At 39.7% G+C, this 16,500-nt stretch overlaps 4 protein-coding genes across 5 annotated transcripts; 2 read left to right on the forward strand and 2 right to left on the reverse strand.

The window, feature by feature from the left end:
• Window positions 1–413: 413 nt before the first annotated feature.
• LOC122003793 (auxin-induced protein 15A-like) lies at window positions 414–867 on the forward strand. Its single transcript, XM_042558809.1, has one exon. It carries the CDS (start codon window positions 421–423, stop codon window positions 793–795), a length of 375 nt encoding a protein of 124 aa, XP_042414743.1. The 5' UTR covers window positions 414–420; the 3' UTR covers window positions 796–867.
• Window positions 868–2,127: 1,260 nt separating this feature from the next.
• LOC122005920 (autophagy-related protein 13a-like) lies at window positions 2,128–8,911 on the forward strand. The gene is made up of 3 exons (XM_042561168.1): window positions 2,128–3,517; window positions 4,980–5,158; window positions 8,331–8,911. Exons 1-3 carry the CDS (start codon window positions 2,249–2,251, stop codon window positions 8,629–8,631), a joined length of 1,749 nt encoding a protein of 582 aa, XP_042417102.1. The 5' UTR covers window positions 2,128–2,248; the 3' UTR covers window positions 8,632–8,911.
• A 92-nt stretch (window positions 8,912–9,003) lies between these two features.
• Window positions 9,004–10,534, reverse strand: LOC122005921 (putative kinase-like protein TMKL1). Its single transcript, XM_042561169.1, has 2 exons — window positions 10,051–10,534; window positions 9,004–9,906 (listed from the first exon to the last, which is right to left on the reverse strand). The coding sequence occupies exons 1-2, from the start codon at window positions 10,532–10,534 to the stop codon at window positions 9,323–9,325; spliced, it is 1,068 nt and encodes a 355-aa protein (XP_042417103.1). The 3' UTR covers window positions 9,004–9,322.
• Window positions 10,535–12,410: 1,876 nt separating this feature from the next.
• LOC122005923 (phosphatidylglycerophosphate phosphatase PTPMT1-like) lies at window positions 12,411–16,122 on the reverse strand. 2 transcript variants are annotated; one of them, XM_042561170.1, is made up of 7 exons: window positions 15,952–16,121; window positions 15,606–15,835; window positions 14,949–15,071; window positions 13,694–13,787; window positions 13,429–13,511; window positions 13,259–13,348; window positions 12,411–12,993 (listed from the first exon to the last, which is right to left on the reverse strand). In XM_042561170.1, exons 2-7 carry the CDS (start codon window positions 15,816–15,818, stop codon window positions 12,679–12,681), a joined length of 918 nt encoding a protein of 305 aa, XP_042417104.1. In that variant the 5' UTR covers window positions 15,819–15,835; window positions 15,952–16,121; the 3' UTR covers window positions 12,411–12,678. The 2 variants fall into 2 exon arrangements, with proteins under 2 accessions (XP_042417104.1, XP_042417105.1); XM_042561171.1 differs by having other exon boundaries at window positions 12,964–13,010; window positions 15,952–16,122.
• Between the last annotated feature and the right edge of the window lie 378 nt (window positions 16,123–16,500).

Genomic DNA, 16,500 nt, shown 5'->3' on the forward strand with positions numbered 1-16,500 from the left:
CTTTTTTTTAAAAATATATATATAGAAAAAAAAATGAGGATAAAGATAAAGGATCGGATAATCTGAATTGACTGCACACCGTCCACGTTTCCCTACTCCCGTCTTATTCTCCAATTAATAGGAAGTATCCACGTATATGTCAACCCTGGTGCAAGAACGCCCGCATTACATCAGTAACGTACGCGTGGCCGAGTCAACCTAAGAAGATCCCGCGCCCGGTGACCGGAACGTCGATCCAATCTTCTAAATTCTAAACCACCGAGTCAAAATTAAACCCGTCTGGGTCCCACAGCACTTAATAATGATTAATCAAGTAATTATGATTCAATTAACCCGAAGATTAATTTGGTTCGGATTTGACTCTGTTTTTTTTTTCCGTCTATAAATAGCCAACCGCATCCAGTTTCATCTCGGCGAAGAATGCTGATGGCCTTGGGTCAGGTGCGGCGGGGGCGCTGGGACGAACGATTTCACCTTTTGCCACATCTCGGCGAAGAATCAATTAATCCAACCAAGATGCAGAGGGAAACGGCGCCGGCGAAAGGCACGGTGACGGTGAAGGTGGGGGAGGAGCAGCGGCGGTTCGCGGTGCCGGTGAAGCACCTGAGCCACCCTCTGTTCGCGGAGCTCCTGGAGGAGGCCGCGGCAGAGTACGGCTTCCACCACTCCGGCGCCGTCCTCATCCCCTGCACCGTCGAACACTTCTGCCATGTCCGGCACGAGATCGAGCGAGACCTCGCCGCACTCCGCCGCCACCACCACCACTTCCAGTTCATTGTGCCCATTTGGAAGTAAAGCCGGCGACTAGTTTTAATGTTGTTGGCTTCTTTAATTTCTTTTTCTTTTCTTCTTTTCATCTTGATATCTGTAATAGATCTGGAAGAGTTTGATCATGAATTACGTTTTTTTTAAAAAAAAACTAATTAGCTAAATATTAAGAAATCTAAAATCATTGGTCATCTTTGATCTGCTATTTGTTAATGCATAAATCTTCTGTTATTCAGATTCAATTATTTCGTAATTTTTTGGAAAATTAAGAAAATTTCAAAGGAAGGAATATCGATTCTGCTAGCTAGACGGCTAGACCGGAGTGGATTCGGGTAGGAAACTAAAACTAATTTATTTGACCTTACAACCTTCATATATGTGTTCTAAAGGAACACAACTGATTCTGGACTCCTCGGTGAACCGAGTCCGTTGCGAGCGCTTCTCAATTTATTCTGATAACTGATGGAAAATTTTCGTGATATCGGCTCGATCATCCCAGGCTCGACGTTACCCAACCTGATAATCATTTTTTTTTTAAAGGAAAAAAGGGGAGTTATTTTGACCCCTCTGACACAACGCAACGATAGGAGGGAAGGCGGTTAACACATATAACAAGAGTTCGATCTCTCGTAAGGCATATCAAACGCATGTAGTGTTTGAATTACTACTAGTGCATGACTCGCTTGTGCTAACAAGATCATGGGGTTACGAACTTGTGATAACAAGTGAGGAGATTAAAATGAGAAGGCATAAGAACACGAATACAATCGTATTAAGCCTGACAATATATTCGATCTAATAGACTTGGATATAATTTAAGCATCAAATAAATTCTCTTGGTGGGACATATTGATACATCTTCTAAGTTCATGTGAAGTAATATATTGGTCTCCTTTGATCGGTTTAATGGTTAGTACATAAGATATTGTCATCATGAAATCTAAAATTTGAATCTCAATAAAATCAAAATAAATATCTCCCTTATATATATACTAATCACTATTTCAAAAATCAATAAATTTACCTTTTAAAAATCAATAAATTTCACCTTTTTATCACCATGTGAATCAATACATTGTCCGATGAAGAGGCTTGACTTTGTTGCTTTGGTTCGGAACAAGAATGCAACCCCTAGTGCCCTTTTAAGTCTCTGAAACTATCTAAATAAATGGTTCTATACATTTCAAAATCTAAATTCTGGAGGGTATTTTGGTAATTGTAAAAAGTTTAGGAGTTGTTTGGAGCATATCTGATATTTTAAAATCCCGATGGTCTATTTGAAAAAGTGCCAAAGTGAAATGTTTATCTCTTTATTTTAATAGAATTTAAAAAATAAATCCAAAAATTATTCGATTAAATCGACCTAATCGCGTCTCGGTTCGTGCCTTGGTCTCCGTCTTCCTCTTCCTGATGACCTTCTCCGGCAGCTGCTTCCCGCGGCCGACCTGCTCTACGCCGGCCGAGATCTGATCCCGTAACCATGGCGTCCCCCTCCGATACCGATCGCACGGAGCAGATCATCATCCACTTCCTCCACAAGACTCTCCACGTGGTGCTGGCCTCGCGCATCCCCCACATCCGCCCGGCACCACGCCCCTCCTCCGGAAAGCGCGACCGCTGGTTCCACCTCGACCTCGGTGACCTCCCGGCCCCGATCGCGCACCATGGCGCCTTCATGGATCCATTGGTTATCGACATCCTCCTCACCCCGCGCCGCGACGCAGCCGAATCCGAAGCCGGAGAGGCTGTCGTGGAGCGGTGGACCGCCCAGTGCGTCCCCTGGCCCGCCACTTCGCACCACCCCCATGATGTTGGCTCCCTCCAATCCAGGACCTACAAGAAATCAGCGATTCTACTCAGATCTCTCCATTCGCTGCTCCGGATCCTCCCGTCTCACCGGATCTTCCGGATGCTTTGCTCCTCTGCCCAGTCTTACAACTACGAGCTTGGCTACCGGGCTTCCTCATTCGCGGCGCCGTTTTCTAGGGCGGAAGAGGCGGATTTGAAGAAATACAGCTTCGCCCCAGTGGAGACCCTATTCGGCCAGTTAGTCGTTTCGGTGCAGTACCGCCCAAGCCTCGCTGCTTTCCACCTCGAAATCTCCTCCCCGATTGCGCCGATGATCATAACCAATTACATCGGTAGCCCTGCGGCTGAGCGCAGTAGGCCTTTCCCTTCTTCGCTGCCTAATTGGACATCTCGCCCGACCACATCTCAGAATCCACCCAAGGACTTCCGGCCATCGGCCGCGGCAGCTCCTCAATTCAATCGCCCGCACAGCTGGAATGTTGCGCCCATGGCGCATCACCCGCTCAGTTCGCCGCAGGATCGTGTTTGCAAGTTAGCATCCTCGCCTCCTGAGCATTATGGCCGTCTGGGGCCTAACCAGCGGTCGCTGAGCGATAGGAAAGGAAATTTAAATTTTGATGATTTTCGGCTCTCCCCGCCGTTCTCTACTTCGACGTCCTCTTCGCCTCCGACACTGGGTAGCCATTCCCTTCGATCCAGGTTACACATGGAGACGGCACCAATGAGCATACCTGTGTTAGAGACGGGGAAGAACCAGACGCACCGCAGTCCAAACCTTTCGGATCCTTTCAAGAGCCTTTTACCACCACTATCTCCTAGAAGTACAAGGCCTGATCCTTCAAGCCAGGAGTCTCCTTCCAAGAGCAGATCTTTCAGAAAGTCAGAAGGTTTGAGTGGAGGCGATATCTACTTAAACTTGCATATGCACACTGCATATAAGGTTTGCGTTTTTGCCTACTATCTTGTGACACGTTCATGTATGAAAAGATTATTTCTTTAGTTTGATCCTAGATGCTTGGCTTTATCAATTCTTCTCATTCATTAGCATACAGATGTAGACGTTTAAAATACTTAAAATCATTGTAGGGGCTCTTGACTGCTTTTTGTGTTTGATATAGGAACATAATGTAGCATGAGAACTATCCTGTTTCCTTCACTGCTTGCTTAACTATCGTACACTATGATATATCTCTATGAAGTGCACATGCTGCCCATTTTGTTTTTCTGCCTACCACAACAACCCTTTTTCCTGGATCCCTATATTTACTTGGGATTCATGAAAATTTAAAGTTCCATTGCCAAAATTTCACATGCACTTTGTTTGAGAATGTTAAATAAGATGAATATCACCTTTGAAGCATTGGAAACAATATGCAATTCATGGAAACAAGAGAAAATATTACGAGGAATATATTGGTACTATGGGAGTGAAAGGTTATTAGAACATATTAGTTAGCACTTAACTTTTGGGGAAAGGATTTGGTATGGAAATGATATGCAAATGATCTTCTTTTGTATTAATTTGTTCTACCACAAAATGTCATAGGTCAGAGACCTCCGGTGCTAAAAGGGACATATATAGACAGTTTTACGTTGTTTTAATAGCCAAATTTCAGATGGTAGAGCATGTGCTCATTTATTTATACAAAACAAATACTATGGTGATGTAATTTCAAACAAGATCATCAACATATGTAGAATTCTTCTTTGAGAAGGATTGTTAAGAACATGTATATTTTAGGCATACATCCCAATTGCTAGTTAGCCGCCTCGATATTAAAGTTCATTGGCTAACCACTTGTCACAAAATGTTGAGATTATGCAGAATTATTCCTCACAAACCCTAGGGAACCTGGTGGAAATAATCCTCACAATCTCAGCAGTCAATATATTAAGAGGTAGGATCAATGTTGATAGCAAACTTTGGCTAATCTTTCTGTTAAAACTATCATTTGTGGGTATTGTGAACATTATAGGCAATTCAGTGTAGGTTTCAAAGTACTCATGGATTTATTATCAAATATAAGAACATTTGAGATATATGATAGACTAAAATTACAAGCCGAGAACAGTGGGGTCCTAGTGTATCTAAAATGCCTCTTAATAAATTCACTCTTACCCAGCTTCTTCATTTCAATTGAAAGCTAACAAACCTTCATTTATATTATTTAACTAAAATGTCTTCTTGTTAGCATTTATGTTTTTCATTTTAGTATTGCACCAGAATGATGAATTCATAATTATTAAATTTGATAGAAAATTTAGAAATTGTTTCACCCTGAAGATTTTTATGCACATTCTTCATCTACTCTGTAATCTTATATGTTCAGTCTAGAAATAACCATGCTAATAAGGTGCAAGGTTCGACTAATAAACTTGTTTGTTTCCCTTATCTCCTTTAGGGTCTCAAGGATGGTCGGGATGATTCTGGAAGATTCTCTGCTTTGTCTTCTGGTGGTTCACCTAGGTATGCCTTTTCAAGAAGCTCCAGTCGTTTCTCAATCCAGGATGATCTTGACGATACAGATTTCTCTTACCCATTTGCTGTGGATGATGTTGACACATCAGATTCCCATACGAGGTGATTATTTTGATTATGAGATGTTATGTTTATGCCTATTTGAGTTGTCTGAGATGGAGACTAGTTTATGAATCTTATTGTTCACCTTTTTTACCTATCTGTTGGAACTGTTTAATTGTAAATACATTGATTGTTTAAGTTATTGGGAATAAAGTATGCATTTGGCCTATTCTGATCAAGAGATATCATCTTACACTGTATAAACTAAATCAACGTGATAATTCAAATCAAGCATATAAATAAAAGAGAGAAAATGAATGTATATGCAAACCAAGCTAATTATTCTACAACGATGTTTTGATCCTCATACAGGTTAAAATTCTCAACCTCAAGAATATAACCGGTGGGGCCACTCTTGCCATGCAGTATAGAGATGTGTTTAGGCCATTTCAATGTATATACATACACTAAAAATTATCAAATAGGAGGAAAAGAGATAGGGGAAGGTTGCTAGAGCACTTCATTCTGGTGATTCTTTTATTACATAGAGTAATAGGTTGGCTCTTATTTTATAGTGTCTCTTTAATGCACCTATTCAAATTAAAGTTGGGTTCTTCCTATGAGTGTGCCTTTAAATAATAAAAAATCAGAATTAAACTTATGAAATTTAAAAATTAAAATGTAAATTTTGTCTTAAAAATCAAGGCTCAAGCACTTCAACTATTATTCAAGTTTTATCCACGATACTTTAGAGGATACAGTCTCAATCTCAGTGTCCTCTTAATTTTTTTGCTTCAAATTTGCTTTATTTCTTGATTGAATTCAAGTTTTATCCATGATACTTTAGAGGATACAGTCTAAATCTCAGTGTTCTCTTATTTTTTTCCTTCAAATTTGCTTTATTTCTTCATTGAAGAGTTTCCCTCTTATCTTACGTTTCTCTTACTATGCTTAAGTGATAACCAGACAGTTGACTTGTATTGGATTTAGCATCTGATTGGTTTAATATGCTATCTACTGCCTGAACCTAAACTTTGAGGTTCAAACAGTGTGTCGCAAGGTAGATGGATAACCCATTACCAGATTTAATTGATTGCAATATGGATGATTTTTCATTAGCAGAATAGCATATTTTAAAAATAACAAATTACTTACTGTGCTGAGAAGTGGTTTTGATTTTTGATTGCCCAGAAAGATTTTGTCAAGAGATTCAAAAACTGAAACTAGAATTGATTGAGAACAATTCTTCCATTTCTAAATGTAAAATTCAAGAAATTGGTCTACTCTTTCTTATTCTGAGTTCAATGCTATTTTTAAAGACTAACCAAAAACCAAGGAAACAAGGATTTCCTGTTAGATTGATGTGATTCATGAGTACTTTTTCTACAATTTGCGCTTATGAGTTTTTTTGTGCTACTATTTGATTGTGCATCATAGAGAAAATCACTACTATGGCCTGTAATTTTTAATCAGATCTAGATCATGAAGTTTGGCTTCAAGAAGCAACAAGAGATGAGTTTTGATATACTTATTGTGTTGTTTTCATCGAAGTATCCATGAATTTATTAAGTTATTCTATACTTAGTCTAGGATCCTATTTATGCCAGAAGATTTAGGAATTTAGACAAATTGACGTGCTTGTCTGTGGTGCTGTTAGGAAATATGCCTCACTGTATTCAATTTTTTTCACTCTTCTTCTCTAGTTAAATTTCTACTTGACAATTATTTATTTGCTTAGTTTTAACTTTGAATTACATGAGGAGCCCGTATTTTGATGGAATGTAGTTGAAGTATGGAGCTTCCAGTGAAGAAAAAATTATTCAAATTTCACTTCTTTTCATTAGCTTATCCATTTTGACATAGCAGGCTTGTTCCTTTATGTATTAGGATATTTTAGACCAGCAATTCTGCCTGTAGCGACATTTAGCATAATTTCAGAAGCGAGGACATGAATATCACTGAATACAGAATTGCTACTCATTAGCGCATTAACATCATGGGCATTACACGTAGATGCTCTCACATAATTAAGAGTACTAGATTTCAGTACTTACTCTGCAACCCTACTATTGATGGGGATGAATCACAGAGCAGTGAGAGTAGGCTATGCAAGAGAACCTTTAACATCCTGCAGGGATTAGGGAGCTAAGTTTTATAAACATACAAGGCAAATGACGAGTATCTGTACATGCCATCGTAATTAGTCATCACGTGTTAGATTGCAATGCTCTAATTAGTGTCACTAGTGTCACTTTACGAATCAAACAAACACTCGTAGCAGATTGGTGAACTTGTTGTCCAGGCAGATTTAAGGTATATAAGTATATATGCTGTTGATCATATGTTATATGTGTGTGTTTGTACATATAACCATAGATATTTATTACAACAACAATGATAAAAGAAGCCATAGAATCCCCACTTGGACCATCTGCATGGACTATTTCTGGCCGTTCGGCTGCAAGGCAGTTATAACTCAGCACACCCAAATCATTTAGTAGGTTTTGATTTGAGTATTGCTTAATTTGGTTTGTTAAGTTTCATAAAAATTAAACCTAATGGTTTTGATGGTGTTATTCTTTCTAGTTATAATTTTGACGATTATTATTACATCAATTATGAGTTTGTATTGGGCCTAGCTATTTGGATAACCATAATGACCACTGGAGCAATGAATCTGTTGCCACCCTCAGTGGATATCGGTATGCTCCTGGTTCCGAGTGGAAACTGATGCAACTATGCAATAGTTAGTTTTGTTGTTGGATTGGGTTTGGGGAGAGATTTCTAGTTGGTCATGTATTTAATCCATTATATTATCTTAACATGTCAAGTAGATGCGATTGGAAGCCTTAATTGAGTGAAAAATTTTCTTCTTTTTTTAGTTGCAAGGGGATTGTTTGCAAGGCAGTTTGAGTCATCACAAGCACAAATTCAAGCTGTTTGTGATTAACAAAGCCATGCTTAAACTTTATTGAAAACAATATATAATCAATTATAGTTAAATGTTAAGTACTTTGTTTGTCTTATATTATATATATATCAATCAACCTCTCGTTGAGACAAAATTATCAAACCTGGTTGTTTTGTGTCTTGTTAAAGAAGTGAACCCTTTTTTAGGTTTGCTTCAGTGCTATCTCCAATTATCCAACCGCAAGTTCCTGTTCTGTTTAAAATTCCTTACCCACATTGTCTATTTGATCTAATACACATAAAATGACTATTTAATCAACAGGAGCCCTGATGTCAAGGATGCAGAGTATTCTTCCTCTCATAAATCACAACAGGCAGCTGTTGGAAATCTTGTCCACATGTTAAAGACCGCGCCTCCTCTTCGCCAAGATCAGAGCTGTTCATCGCAGTCTTCTGACCTAAATGGAGAAATTAGCACGAGCAGTTCCGTCTTGTCTAGGAAAACAAGTGATGCTCTGGAGGAACTCCAGACGTACCAAGAGATGAAGAACCTTATTCTTTCCAAGAGTGGGGCTGGGACTAAGTTACAAGAATCTCTTCAAGAAAAGAGAAACAAAGAGTGACGATACTTAGACCGAAAATGAAATGCTAATGAAACTGTCAAAGTGCTAACTCAAAAGGCCAGCAACTCCAATGATTCCCATAGATTTTGTTGTATATATAGCAAGATTGTTGTTTGGAACTCTTAAAACTTCCTCCTAGGAAATCTCTTGTTTCAAAAACTGATCATTTACCTAGTCTCATCTGTAAATAACTATTATCTTACCAACTTTATGTGCCCATTTATTCATGGTGAATTTATATCTTGTGAAAATTGAGTGCTAAAAGGATTTGTTATCTCAATGATCATCTGTTACAGTGTTTTGTGAGATTACAATTAATGGATTGACTTCTTGTGACTTTTTATTTCATTTACTTTTAAGCACAAAAGAACAAAACCAAATCACATGACTGTTCTTAATAATGCAGATCTCCAGCACATGCTGTTCATAAGGAGATTCCTGTAAAGTTATCATATTTTCTAAGGCATCTAGATCTATATCTTTATCTGTTGTGACATGTTTTCTGATTCTGAAACATGCAGGAAGCTTCAAATCCACAGTACAGTTTCAAGCAATCATCGGTCTCCGATTTTCCTAAACTAACACAATGAACTGAAAGATACAAGAGAAGGTAAACATCAGTTCTGATAACCATTATCAGTTTTTGTTTTCAGAGTGTTTCAGTCTGTGGCTTTCACTACTTGATGAATAGTCATCTACCGATGTCTTCGAGGCGCTTGATAACCACTTTGATGTCGGGCCGGAGATTAGGCGAAGGCGAACAACATGCCATTGCAAGTTGAAACAGCATCAGTAAACCTTCCTCATTGGTAGAATTCTGATGCACACTTTCCTTCTGAAGCTTGGAGCTGAAAACATCAGAGAGTTTATGTTCAAGAACCAGAATCCTAAGCGAGGACGGCAAATGAAGATCCTTCTGCAAGAACTTGTTGTCAAGGGGGTCCTTTCGAGTGATCATCTCGAGCAAGACCACCCCGAAGCTGTAGATATCGGTCGCAGGGCTCGAGTCACTGATCTTGCTCAGCTCAGGGGCTGTGTACCCCTGGGCTGCTGATGCATCCAGCATTGCTTGTGCTGTGGCTGTGTTCATGATGGTGTGCAAACTGAAATCAGAAAGCCGGGGCTGGAGACCGACATCGAGCAGGACATTGTTCGACTTGAGGTTGCCATGGATGACGGGCTTACTGTGCCCATTGTGCAGGTGGTCAAGGCCCCTGGCAATGCCACAGGACAGTTTGAAGATGATGATCCAACTGTGAGCTTCTGAAACACCTTCTGCTTATGATAAACTCAATTAAACTTCTAAATATATAGAATTTAGTCATTTTTAATTCGATCTCTACTTGTTAAAAAAATGGAATTTGGATAAATTTTGGATTGATTATCAGATTTTGTTAGGGTTTATGAGTTGATCGGTACCTCTGATGAACTGTGCGAGATTTCCTGCGGCATAAAAAGGATGCACAAGGAGCTTCTCTCCTCGCGGCCCGAGGTACATGGCGGTCAAGGGGACCAGATTCGGGTGGCGGCGGACGGCGCCGAGCCGCCGCACCGCCGGCAGCACGTCCTCGGTGCGCGCCGCGGAGTCCGGCTGGACGAACCGGAGCAACGCCGGGGTGTCGCCACGCCGGAGGACGGCCCGGTAGAGGGTAGCGTGGCTCGACTTGGCGACCACCTCCCCGGGCGCGTCTAAGATGTCGCGCGCCGTCAGATCCTCTCCTCCGGCGAACCTGATAAGTGCCTCCTCCGCCTCCGCTCCGGAGGCGGCGTCCTCCAAGGAGCGACCTTTCGGCGCCGCCCTCCGCCGGAAGTAGAAGCAGAAGACGTAGAAGAGGAGGAGCCCCAGGAACGCGCAGGCGAAGGCCATGAGAAGCTGCAGTCCATGGCCATGGTGCTTCCCCATGCGCTTTCTTCCTCGCTAAGCTCGGTCTCGCCGCTAGAACCTGAAAATGGTTGCCCTTTTAGGCCATTTTTTTGTTAAAAAAACAACTTTTGGCAGGTGGACGTGAAAATTACGCGAGGAATGGCAGAGATCGGAAAGTTTTGGAGGATCAGAAGAACGATACCTTGCCGTTTTGGAAGAAAAGCTGAAGCGAAAGGAGACACCTTTAGAAGCAGGCCATTGCTGAGATTCTTCCTTCTTTTCAGAGAGCGGCAGAGGAGGGAAAGAGAGAGAGAGGAGGAAAAGATGACGCTAGTCGAGTACACGTGGGGCACTTTGGTTGGATGATTTGGCTGTTCGGTGCGGCCGTAATGGAGTGGAAGGGCCCACCTCGTGTGCTGTATTAAATGGAGAGAGGAAAAAAGAAGACTCACTCTAGTACACGTGGAAGACTGTTGTTGGAGAGCGTGGCTGCGCTGTGTCGGCGTAGGGTCGGTGGGGACCGCCTTATTTTTCTATTATTAGCAGAGGTAGGCAGCCAGCATTGCAAGCAAGTGGATCCTCTGATGGTCTAGAGAATTTTTTTTTTTTTTTTTTTACATGTATTATTAAGGAATAATGATTCCATCTATTTTATCAATAAAAATCATTTATTTTTATTAATACATATAGAACATCTATTAAATTATAAAAAATGGTCCAAAAAATCTTCTTTACATTACAAGGTATGCAAAATGTGAAAGCTAGGATGGAATTCCTGGCTAGGATTTTAAATTTCAAATCAATCTGAACTATCTAGTGGGTCCAGGATTTTAGTCGAATCGATTGAACCATTCTCTTCCTAAAAGAGACATTAAGATTAATAAGCAAAAGATAATATTTCCATGAGTACTACTTCAGTTACTACAAACAAATGTATTTTCAGGGCGTAGTACAATTAAGGATACATGATTTCATGATCGAGAAATTCAAAATTCAATCCTCGATATGTCATTACCTAGAGATAATGTCCCGACCATGCACTTTGTATTTATTCCCCTCTATACCTATTGGACTGCTCAAAGGGAGTCGTTGATGTGATGATTTCAATTTTTTTTTTTACAAACAAATGCACTTCGAGTTGAACATCATAACTCTATTTATTTATCGATAAATAAGTATAATTTAAGAACTCACAAATAAGCTACCTCTATGACATGTAAGTATTTATATTATTATATTATATTTTAGGATAATTTAGTATTTCTATTATTATATTATATTTTAGGAGTTTAAATTATTTGTGGCATTAGACTATCCATCTATCCATCTGTATTTTTATTTATGAAATCGAATCAATTATCTCTAAATTAATTGGATTATAAAAACTGAATAATTAAAAAAAAATATTTTCATTATTACAATCGAATTGATTATAAATTTGATTATCAAATTATCTTTTTGATAATACAAATCGATGGAAGAACGAACCAGTTGTTCAGGGGCAAAGGATAAACCATCATCTAAATGTGTAGTTGTAGGACCCATTCCATCTTTACTTAACTTGCTCGAGTGGAGTTCCTTCTTGTTATCATCACTATGTTTCCTAAGCATATATCCCTTCATTTATTTTCATTTTTCTTACTTTTTTATTTAATTCTTCTTCTTTTCGTTATTTTATTTGTAATAGTAGATTAGCGTGCAATAAGATTATTCTTAACCCATAAAAGTTCCACATGTTCAACTTAAATTGTGTCAAGGTTTAAAATGATATACATTAACGAAAATTAGTTGTGTAGGTTGATTTTCAAATAACCAAAATTAGGACAAAAATATTTGATATGTATCGATCAAATTGGTGTAATTTTTTTGTTTTTGTTTTATAAAATTAACCTCATTTCTAAAAATTAACCAGGAGTGATTTCAAACCGATTTTGACAGACAAGTTTTGAGTTATATTTACATTTGACATGGCTCATTACAACATGGTGCATACAACAAACTGACTCATCTTGGCGCCGGGTTCTTGCCCAGCCAGGCAAAAAACATGACGACACAGTAGACATGACTCGGTGATGGCGGTATCGATACAGACACTCTGCTGGAACAACGTTACATGTGTTAAGATAAAAGAAGCACCCGAAATCGAAATTTGGTTCAGGAGTCGCAAGGTTCGTTTCCAGTTTTCAGCATACGGGGATGGCCGTCCGAGAGCTGCCCCCCTGCGCATCATCGCTTTTGAACCAGAAATATGATATCCTTGCGATGGCTGCTTGCCGAGCAATTTGCACCCTGCACACAAACCTCAGCTCTGCCCATACGGTATTGCCTGCGTCGCATGTTTTGATGTATCGGTCGTATCCATCAAGGTCTGACTGGGACACTACCTCGTAAGAGCTCTCATCAAAGGGTAGCTTCTTTTCGGTGACGAGGAGCATCGGTTTTGAGTAGACCAGCCTTTTCATTTTTTGCACTCTGAGATGGTAGAAGTCTTGAACAGCCTGCGTAGGAAGTATTACTAAAAAATTGTGAATCTTTGCCATGTTTCAATTATTCATGGAGCTTATGATGATAGTGAAGCATAGATTTTCAAACAATTTCCAGGCGCCAACGCAAGTTCTTGAGTAAATGCTGCATTCCCATAGTAATTAGTAACTTCTACTGATTATCTCCCCAACGAATTCGAGAATTATATACACAGAAAGAGAAAAAGAAAATTTTTTGGGCCAAAAAAATTGTTAATTAAATGATGAATAATAAACTAACCTTCCACTGTGAAGAAGCTAAATGTACTCTTGGCCTGTTTGTTTTGACGTATTGGTATGCTGCAGTTGGAGTCATTTGCTTATGTTGCACCTGTGAAGCAGAATTCCACTTATATGTCCCTCGCATCGAATATTAGGTGATTAGTCTTCTTAAGCTAGATTTAAGCATACCAAATAGCATAGAACGATGGTTGTGCTGCGCCCACGGCCGGCTTTGCAGTGAACATATGTTATTTTCCCATTGCTGCTGTTTCCTTTAAAAAATTTGTCATGACAAGAGAAGATTAGCCAACCATGAAATGTAAAGATGATATTTTTATCACATATATAATGATCCAAGGACAAGATATACTAGATGGCAGAATTAATGTTTTGATGTTTTTAAGAGAATTAAACAAGTGATGTTCATAACGAGCATAAGATGATGGGTACTTACTATGGATAAAGTCCACAGCTAGACATATATCTCCAAGTGATGGAGCAAAGAGGTAATCTCTTGTCGGTATCAGCAAATGTTCAATCCCGTGGGCCTACTCAGAAGAACCAAAATAAATAGATAACAAACGGCCAATACTTGAGCTCATCACTTTATTGATAGTAAGATTGGAGTTTTGTCCACCCCTAGTTGCTAAGGTAGCAATTGGAACTTCTTTACCATTGACTAGGGGTGGGCAAAAAAAAGTCAGAAATTTGAGATACTTGTCGCTCATAAAAGTCAAATTGTGTTCTTTGCCCAGAAAGAGCAAACTAATACAAAGTAGGAAGAGTTAAGCCAATTTGGCAGCCAAGCTTATAGGTTGTTTTAAAAGATAAGAGAAAGCTAGAGCTAGACAAGATAGTGAATTGGCATGAACCGACATTTGTATACTCATTGTCCATCTTACACTAATTGAAATAATATGAATGGCATTCAATTATAAAGATTTAATGCAATTGAAAGCTGGATTGCAATAAAATCTTAGAATTCACAATGATGGCTAACCATTATGGTTTGACAATAGATGATGAAAACGAAGAATCAGATAGCATAGGAAGTATCCCATGTGTTAACAGAATAAAGTAGAACAAATAGAAAATGGTTGGAAATACAGCATATAAACATAGATGTACCACGAGCCATGGTAGTTCAGGATGTTTTTCCTCATTTCCAACTTAAATAATTAAACTAGTGACACTGTAGTTAGATCAACCTTATAAGGACGATATGTATTATGGTTAGAACAATGAACTATACCTCATATTAAGGTACAATGGAATAATCAAAGTGTGAAGCCATTTGGGATTCTATGAGACAAAATCCCTAACAATTCTTTATTCAAGTTTGCTATGTTCATTGGACTAAATTTTCTATTTTGTAGAAGGTCCATACAAATATAGACATACATCTATATAGTTTACTCAAAAACTAGGATTTATAAAGTCTACAAAGAACTTTATGGCAGAATTAGTCTAGGTCATCCATGGACTTCATATAATTCACAACTAAGTTTTTGCACACTCGGACATATGTTGGATGCTGTTAATTGCTGTAATAAAGCACTAGACACAAGACAACCAGAAGAAGATGTCAAGATATTAGTAATTAATTTCAAAACACAACGCAACAAATATCTAATTATTCTATCATAAACTTTCTACACAAAATAATCGAATACATTGTAAGGGTGTTTGGATGGAAAAAAAATGCTCACATAATATAAGGAATTAGGCACCAGTGTCTCATACGGCTCATTCAATGTAATTACACCACCAACGCCAAGTTTCTTCAAGCGAGGAACATCACTAGGGAATGGAACAGCGCCTAAGAGTAAAAACTGAAACAGAAAATGTCTACAAAACATGTAACAGGCATGTCAAAGTGCTTCTGTTAAATCAGTTGGAACCAAAAGGATGGAAAGACAACCGGAAAAGAAAAACTGACACAAGAAAATCATTGAAACTAGTGCACAAGAAATCATGAAACATTACTCAAATACTCGAGGCTAGAAATCATCATGTAAAAGTCAAAACTTCATAACAATTTCCTGAAAATGCATCACAACACGGGCACAAGAAGGTATGAAACATAATATTTGAGTAGAAATTATTATCCAAAAGTCAAATCTTCAGAATAATTTTTGCTAGCAGCTTGATGATTCTTACGGTTCAACTATCAAATTAAAGTGGCCCAAGGAACTCCATTTAAACATAGAACGCGTCTGTTACAAAATCATATGAATACAAAGAGAAGTAGATGTTGGACAACCAACTGGCGATCATATATTGTTTTAACAATGGAACTATTTATAAATGCGCAAAGAAACCTCCTAGAAATGAATATTTACAATTTAATAGACGGGAAAACAAACCTCGTCGATTTGATCCCACCAATGGAACTGGGGTTCGATCATATTGCGCAGAACATTATACACCAGCGTCGGGTAAAAGAGAATCCGAGCCCCGACACCCACGGCCGCCCTCTTCACATCGACAAAAACAACCCTTTCGCCACCGGTCCCTGAAATGGACCTTTCCCCATCTCCTCCGACCGCGCACTCCTCCCCTAACTCCTCAATATGCATGGCTCCCAATCCAATTCCTTTAAAACATAACCGGAATCAACCGATCAGGCGTCTAATTTCTCCGCCCTCGTCGAGAACAAGCCGATCGATCACAAACCAACAGAAAAAACGGAAAGAGGATCGAAGAAACGACCTGCTAGGGTTTCTAGAGGAGATTTCAACCGTTCGCTGCCTGCGCGGTGAAGAAATCGATCGGCTCCTTAGATTCCGTGCTCCCTCTCTCCGATCTCTCGATCCTTCCTCAATTCGCCACTCCCTTTCGAGAACCACCGAGCCGCTCCTGCCAACCACCTCTCCGCCGGCGACGTTGATATAGAAGGTCCGGTAAATGCGCGTCAAGATTCGTGAAAACGGCAAACGTGGACGGCCATGATGATCATTCGCGTCGAGATGCGGGCACACGTGACGAAGGAGTGGGTTCGAAGTTTGAGGCCTCGTGCAGCCCATGCCGTCGGATCCAAGCGACCCCGCCAATCAACCGTATGCGTAGATCGCCTGTCGGATCCAAGTCACCAAACACGGATTCGACCTTTTACGTGGGACCCACTTTGTCGTTATCGACGGCTGTCCTCGATTGGACACGCGACCGGTGCTGGCGCTGCGTCTTGCGACAGCGACACCAAGCGTTCGGTCGGTGTGGGTGGGTGGGTCGGTGGTAGATATGCTCCAACGACTGGGACCA

This window comes from Zingiber officinale, chromosome 7B (genome assembly GCF_018446385.1).
Source record: "Zingiber officinale cultivar Zhangliang chromosome 7B, Zo_v1.1, whole genome shotgun sequence".
Classification (NCBI taxonomy): Eukaryota; Viridiplantae; Streptophyta; class Magnoliopsida; order Zingiberales; family Zingiberaceae; genus Zingiber; species Zingiber officinale.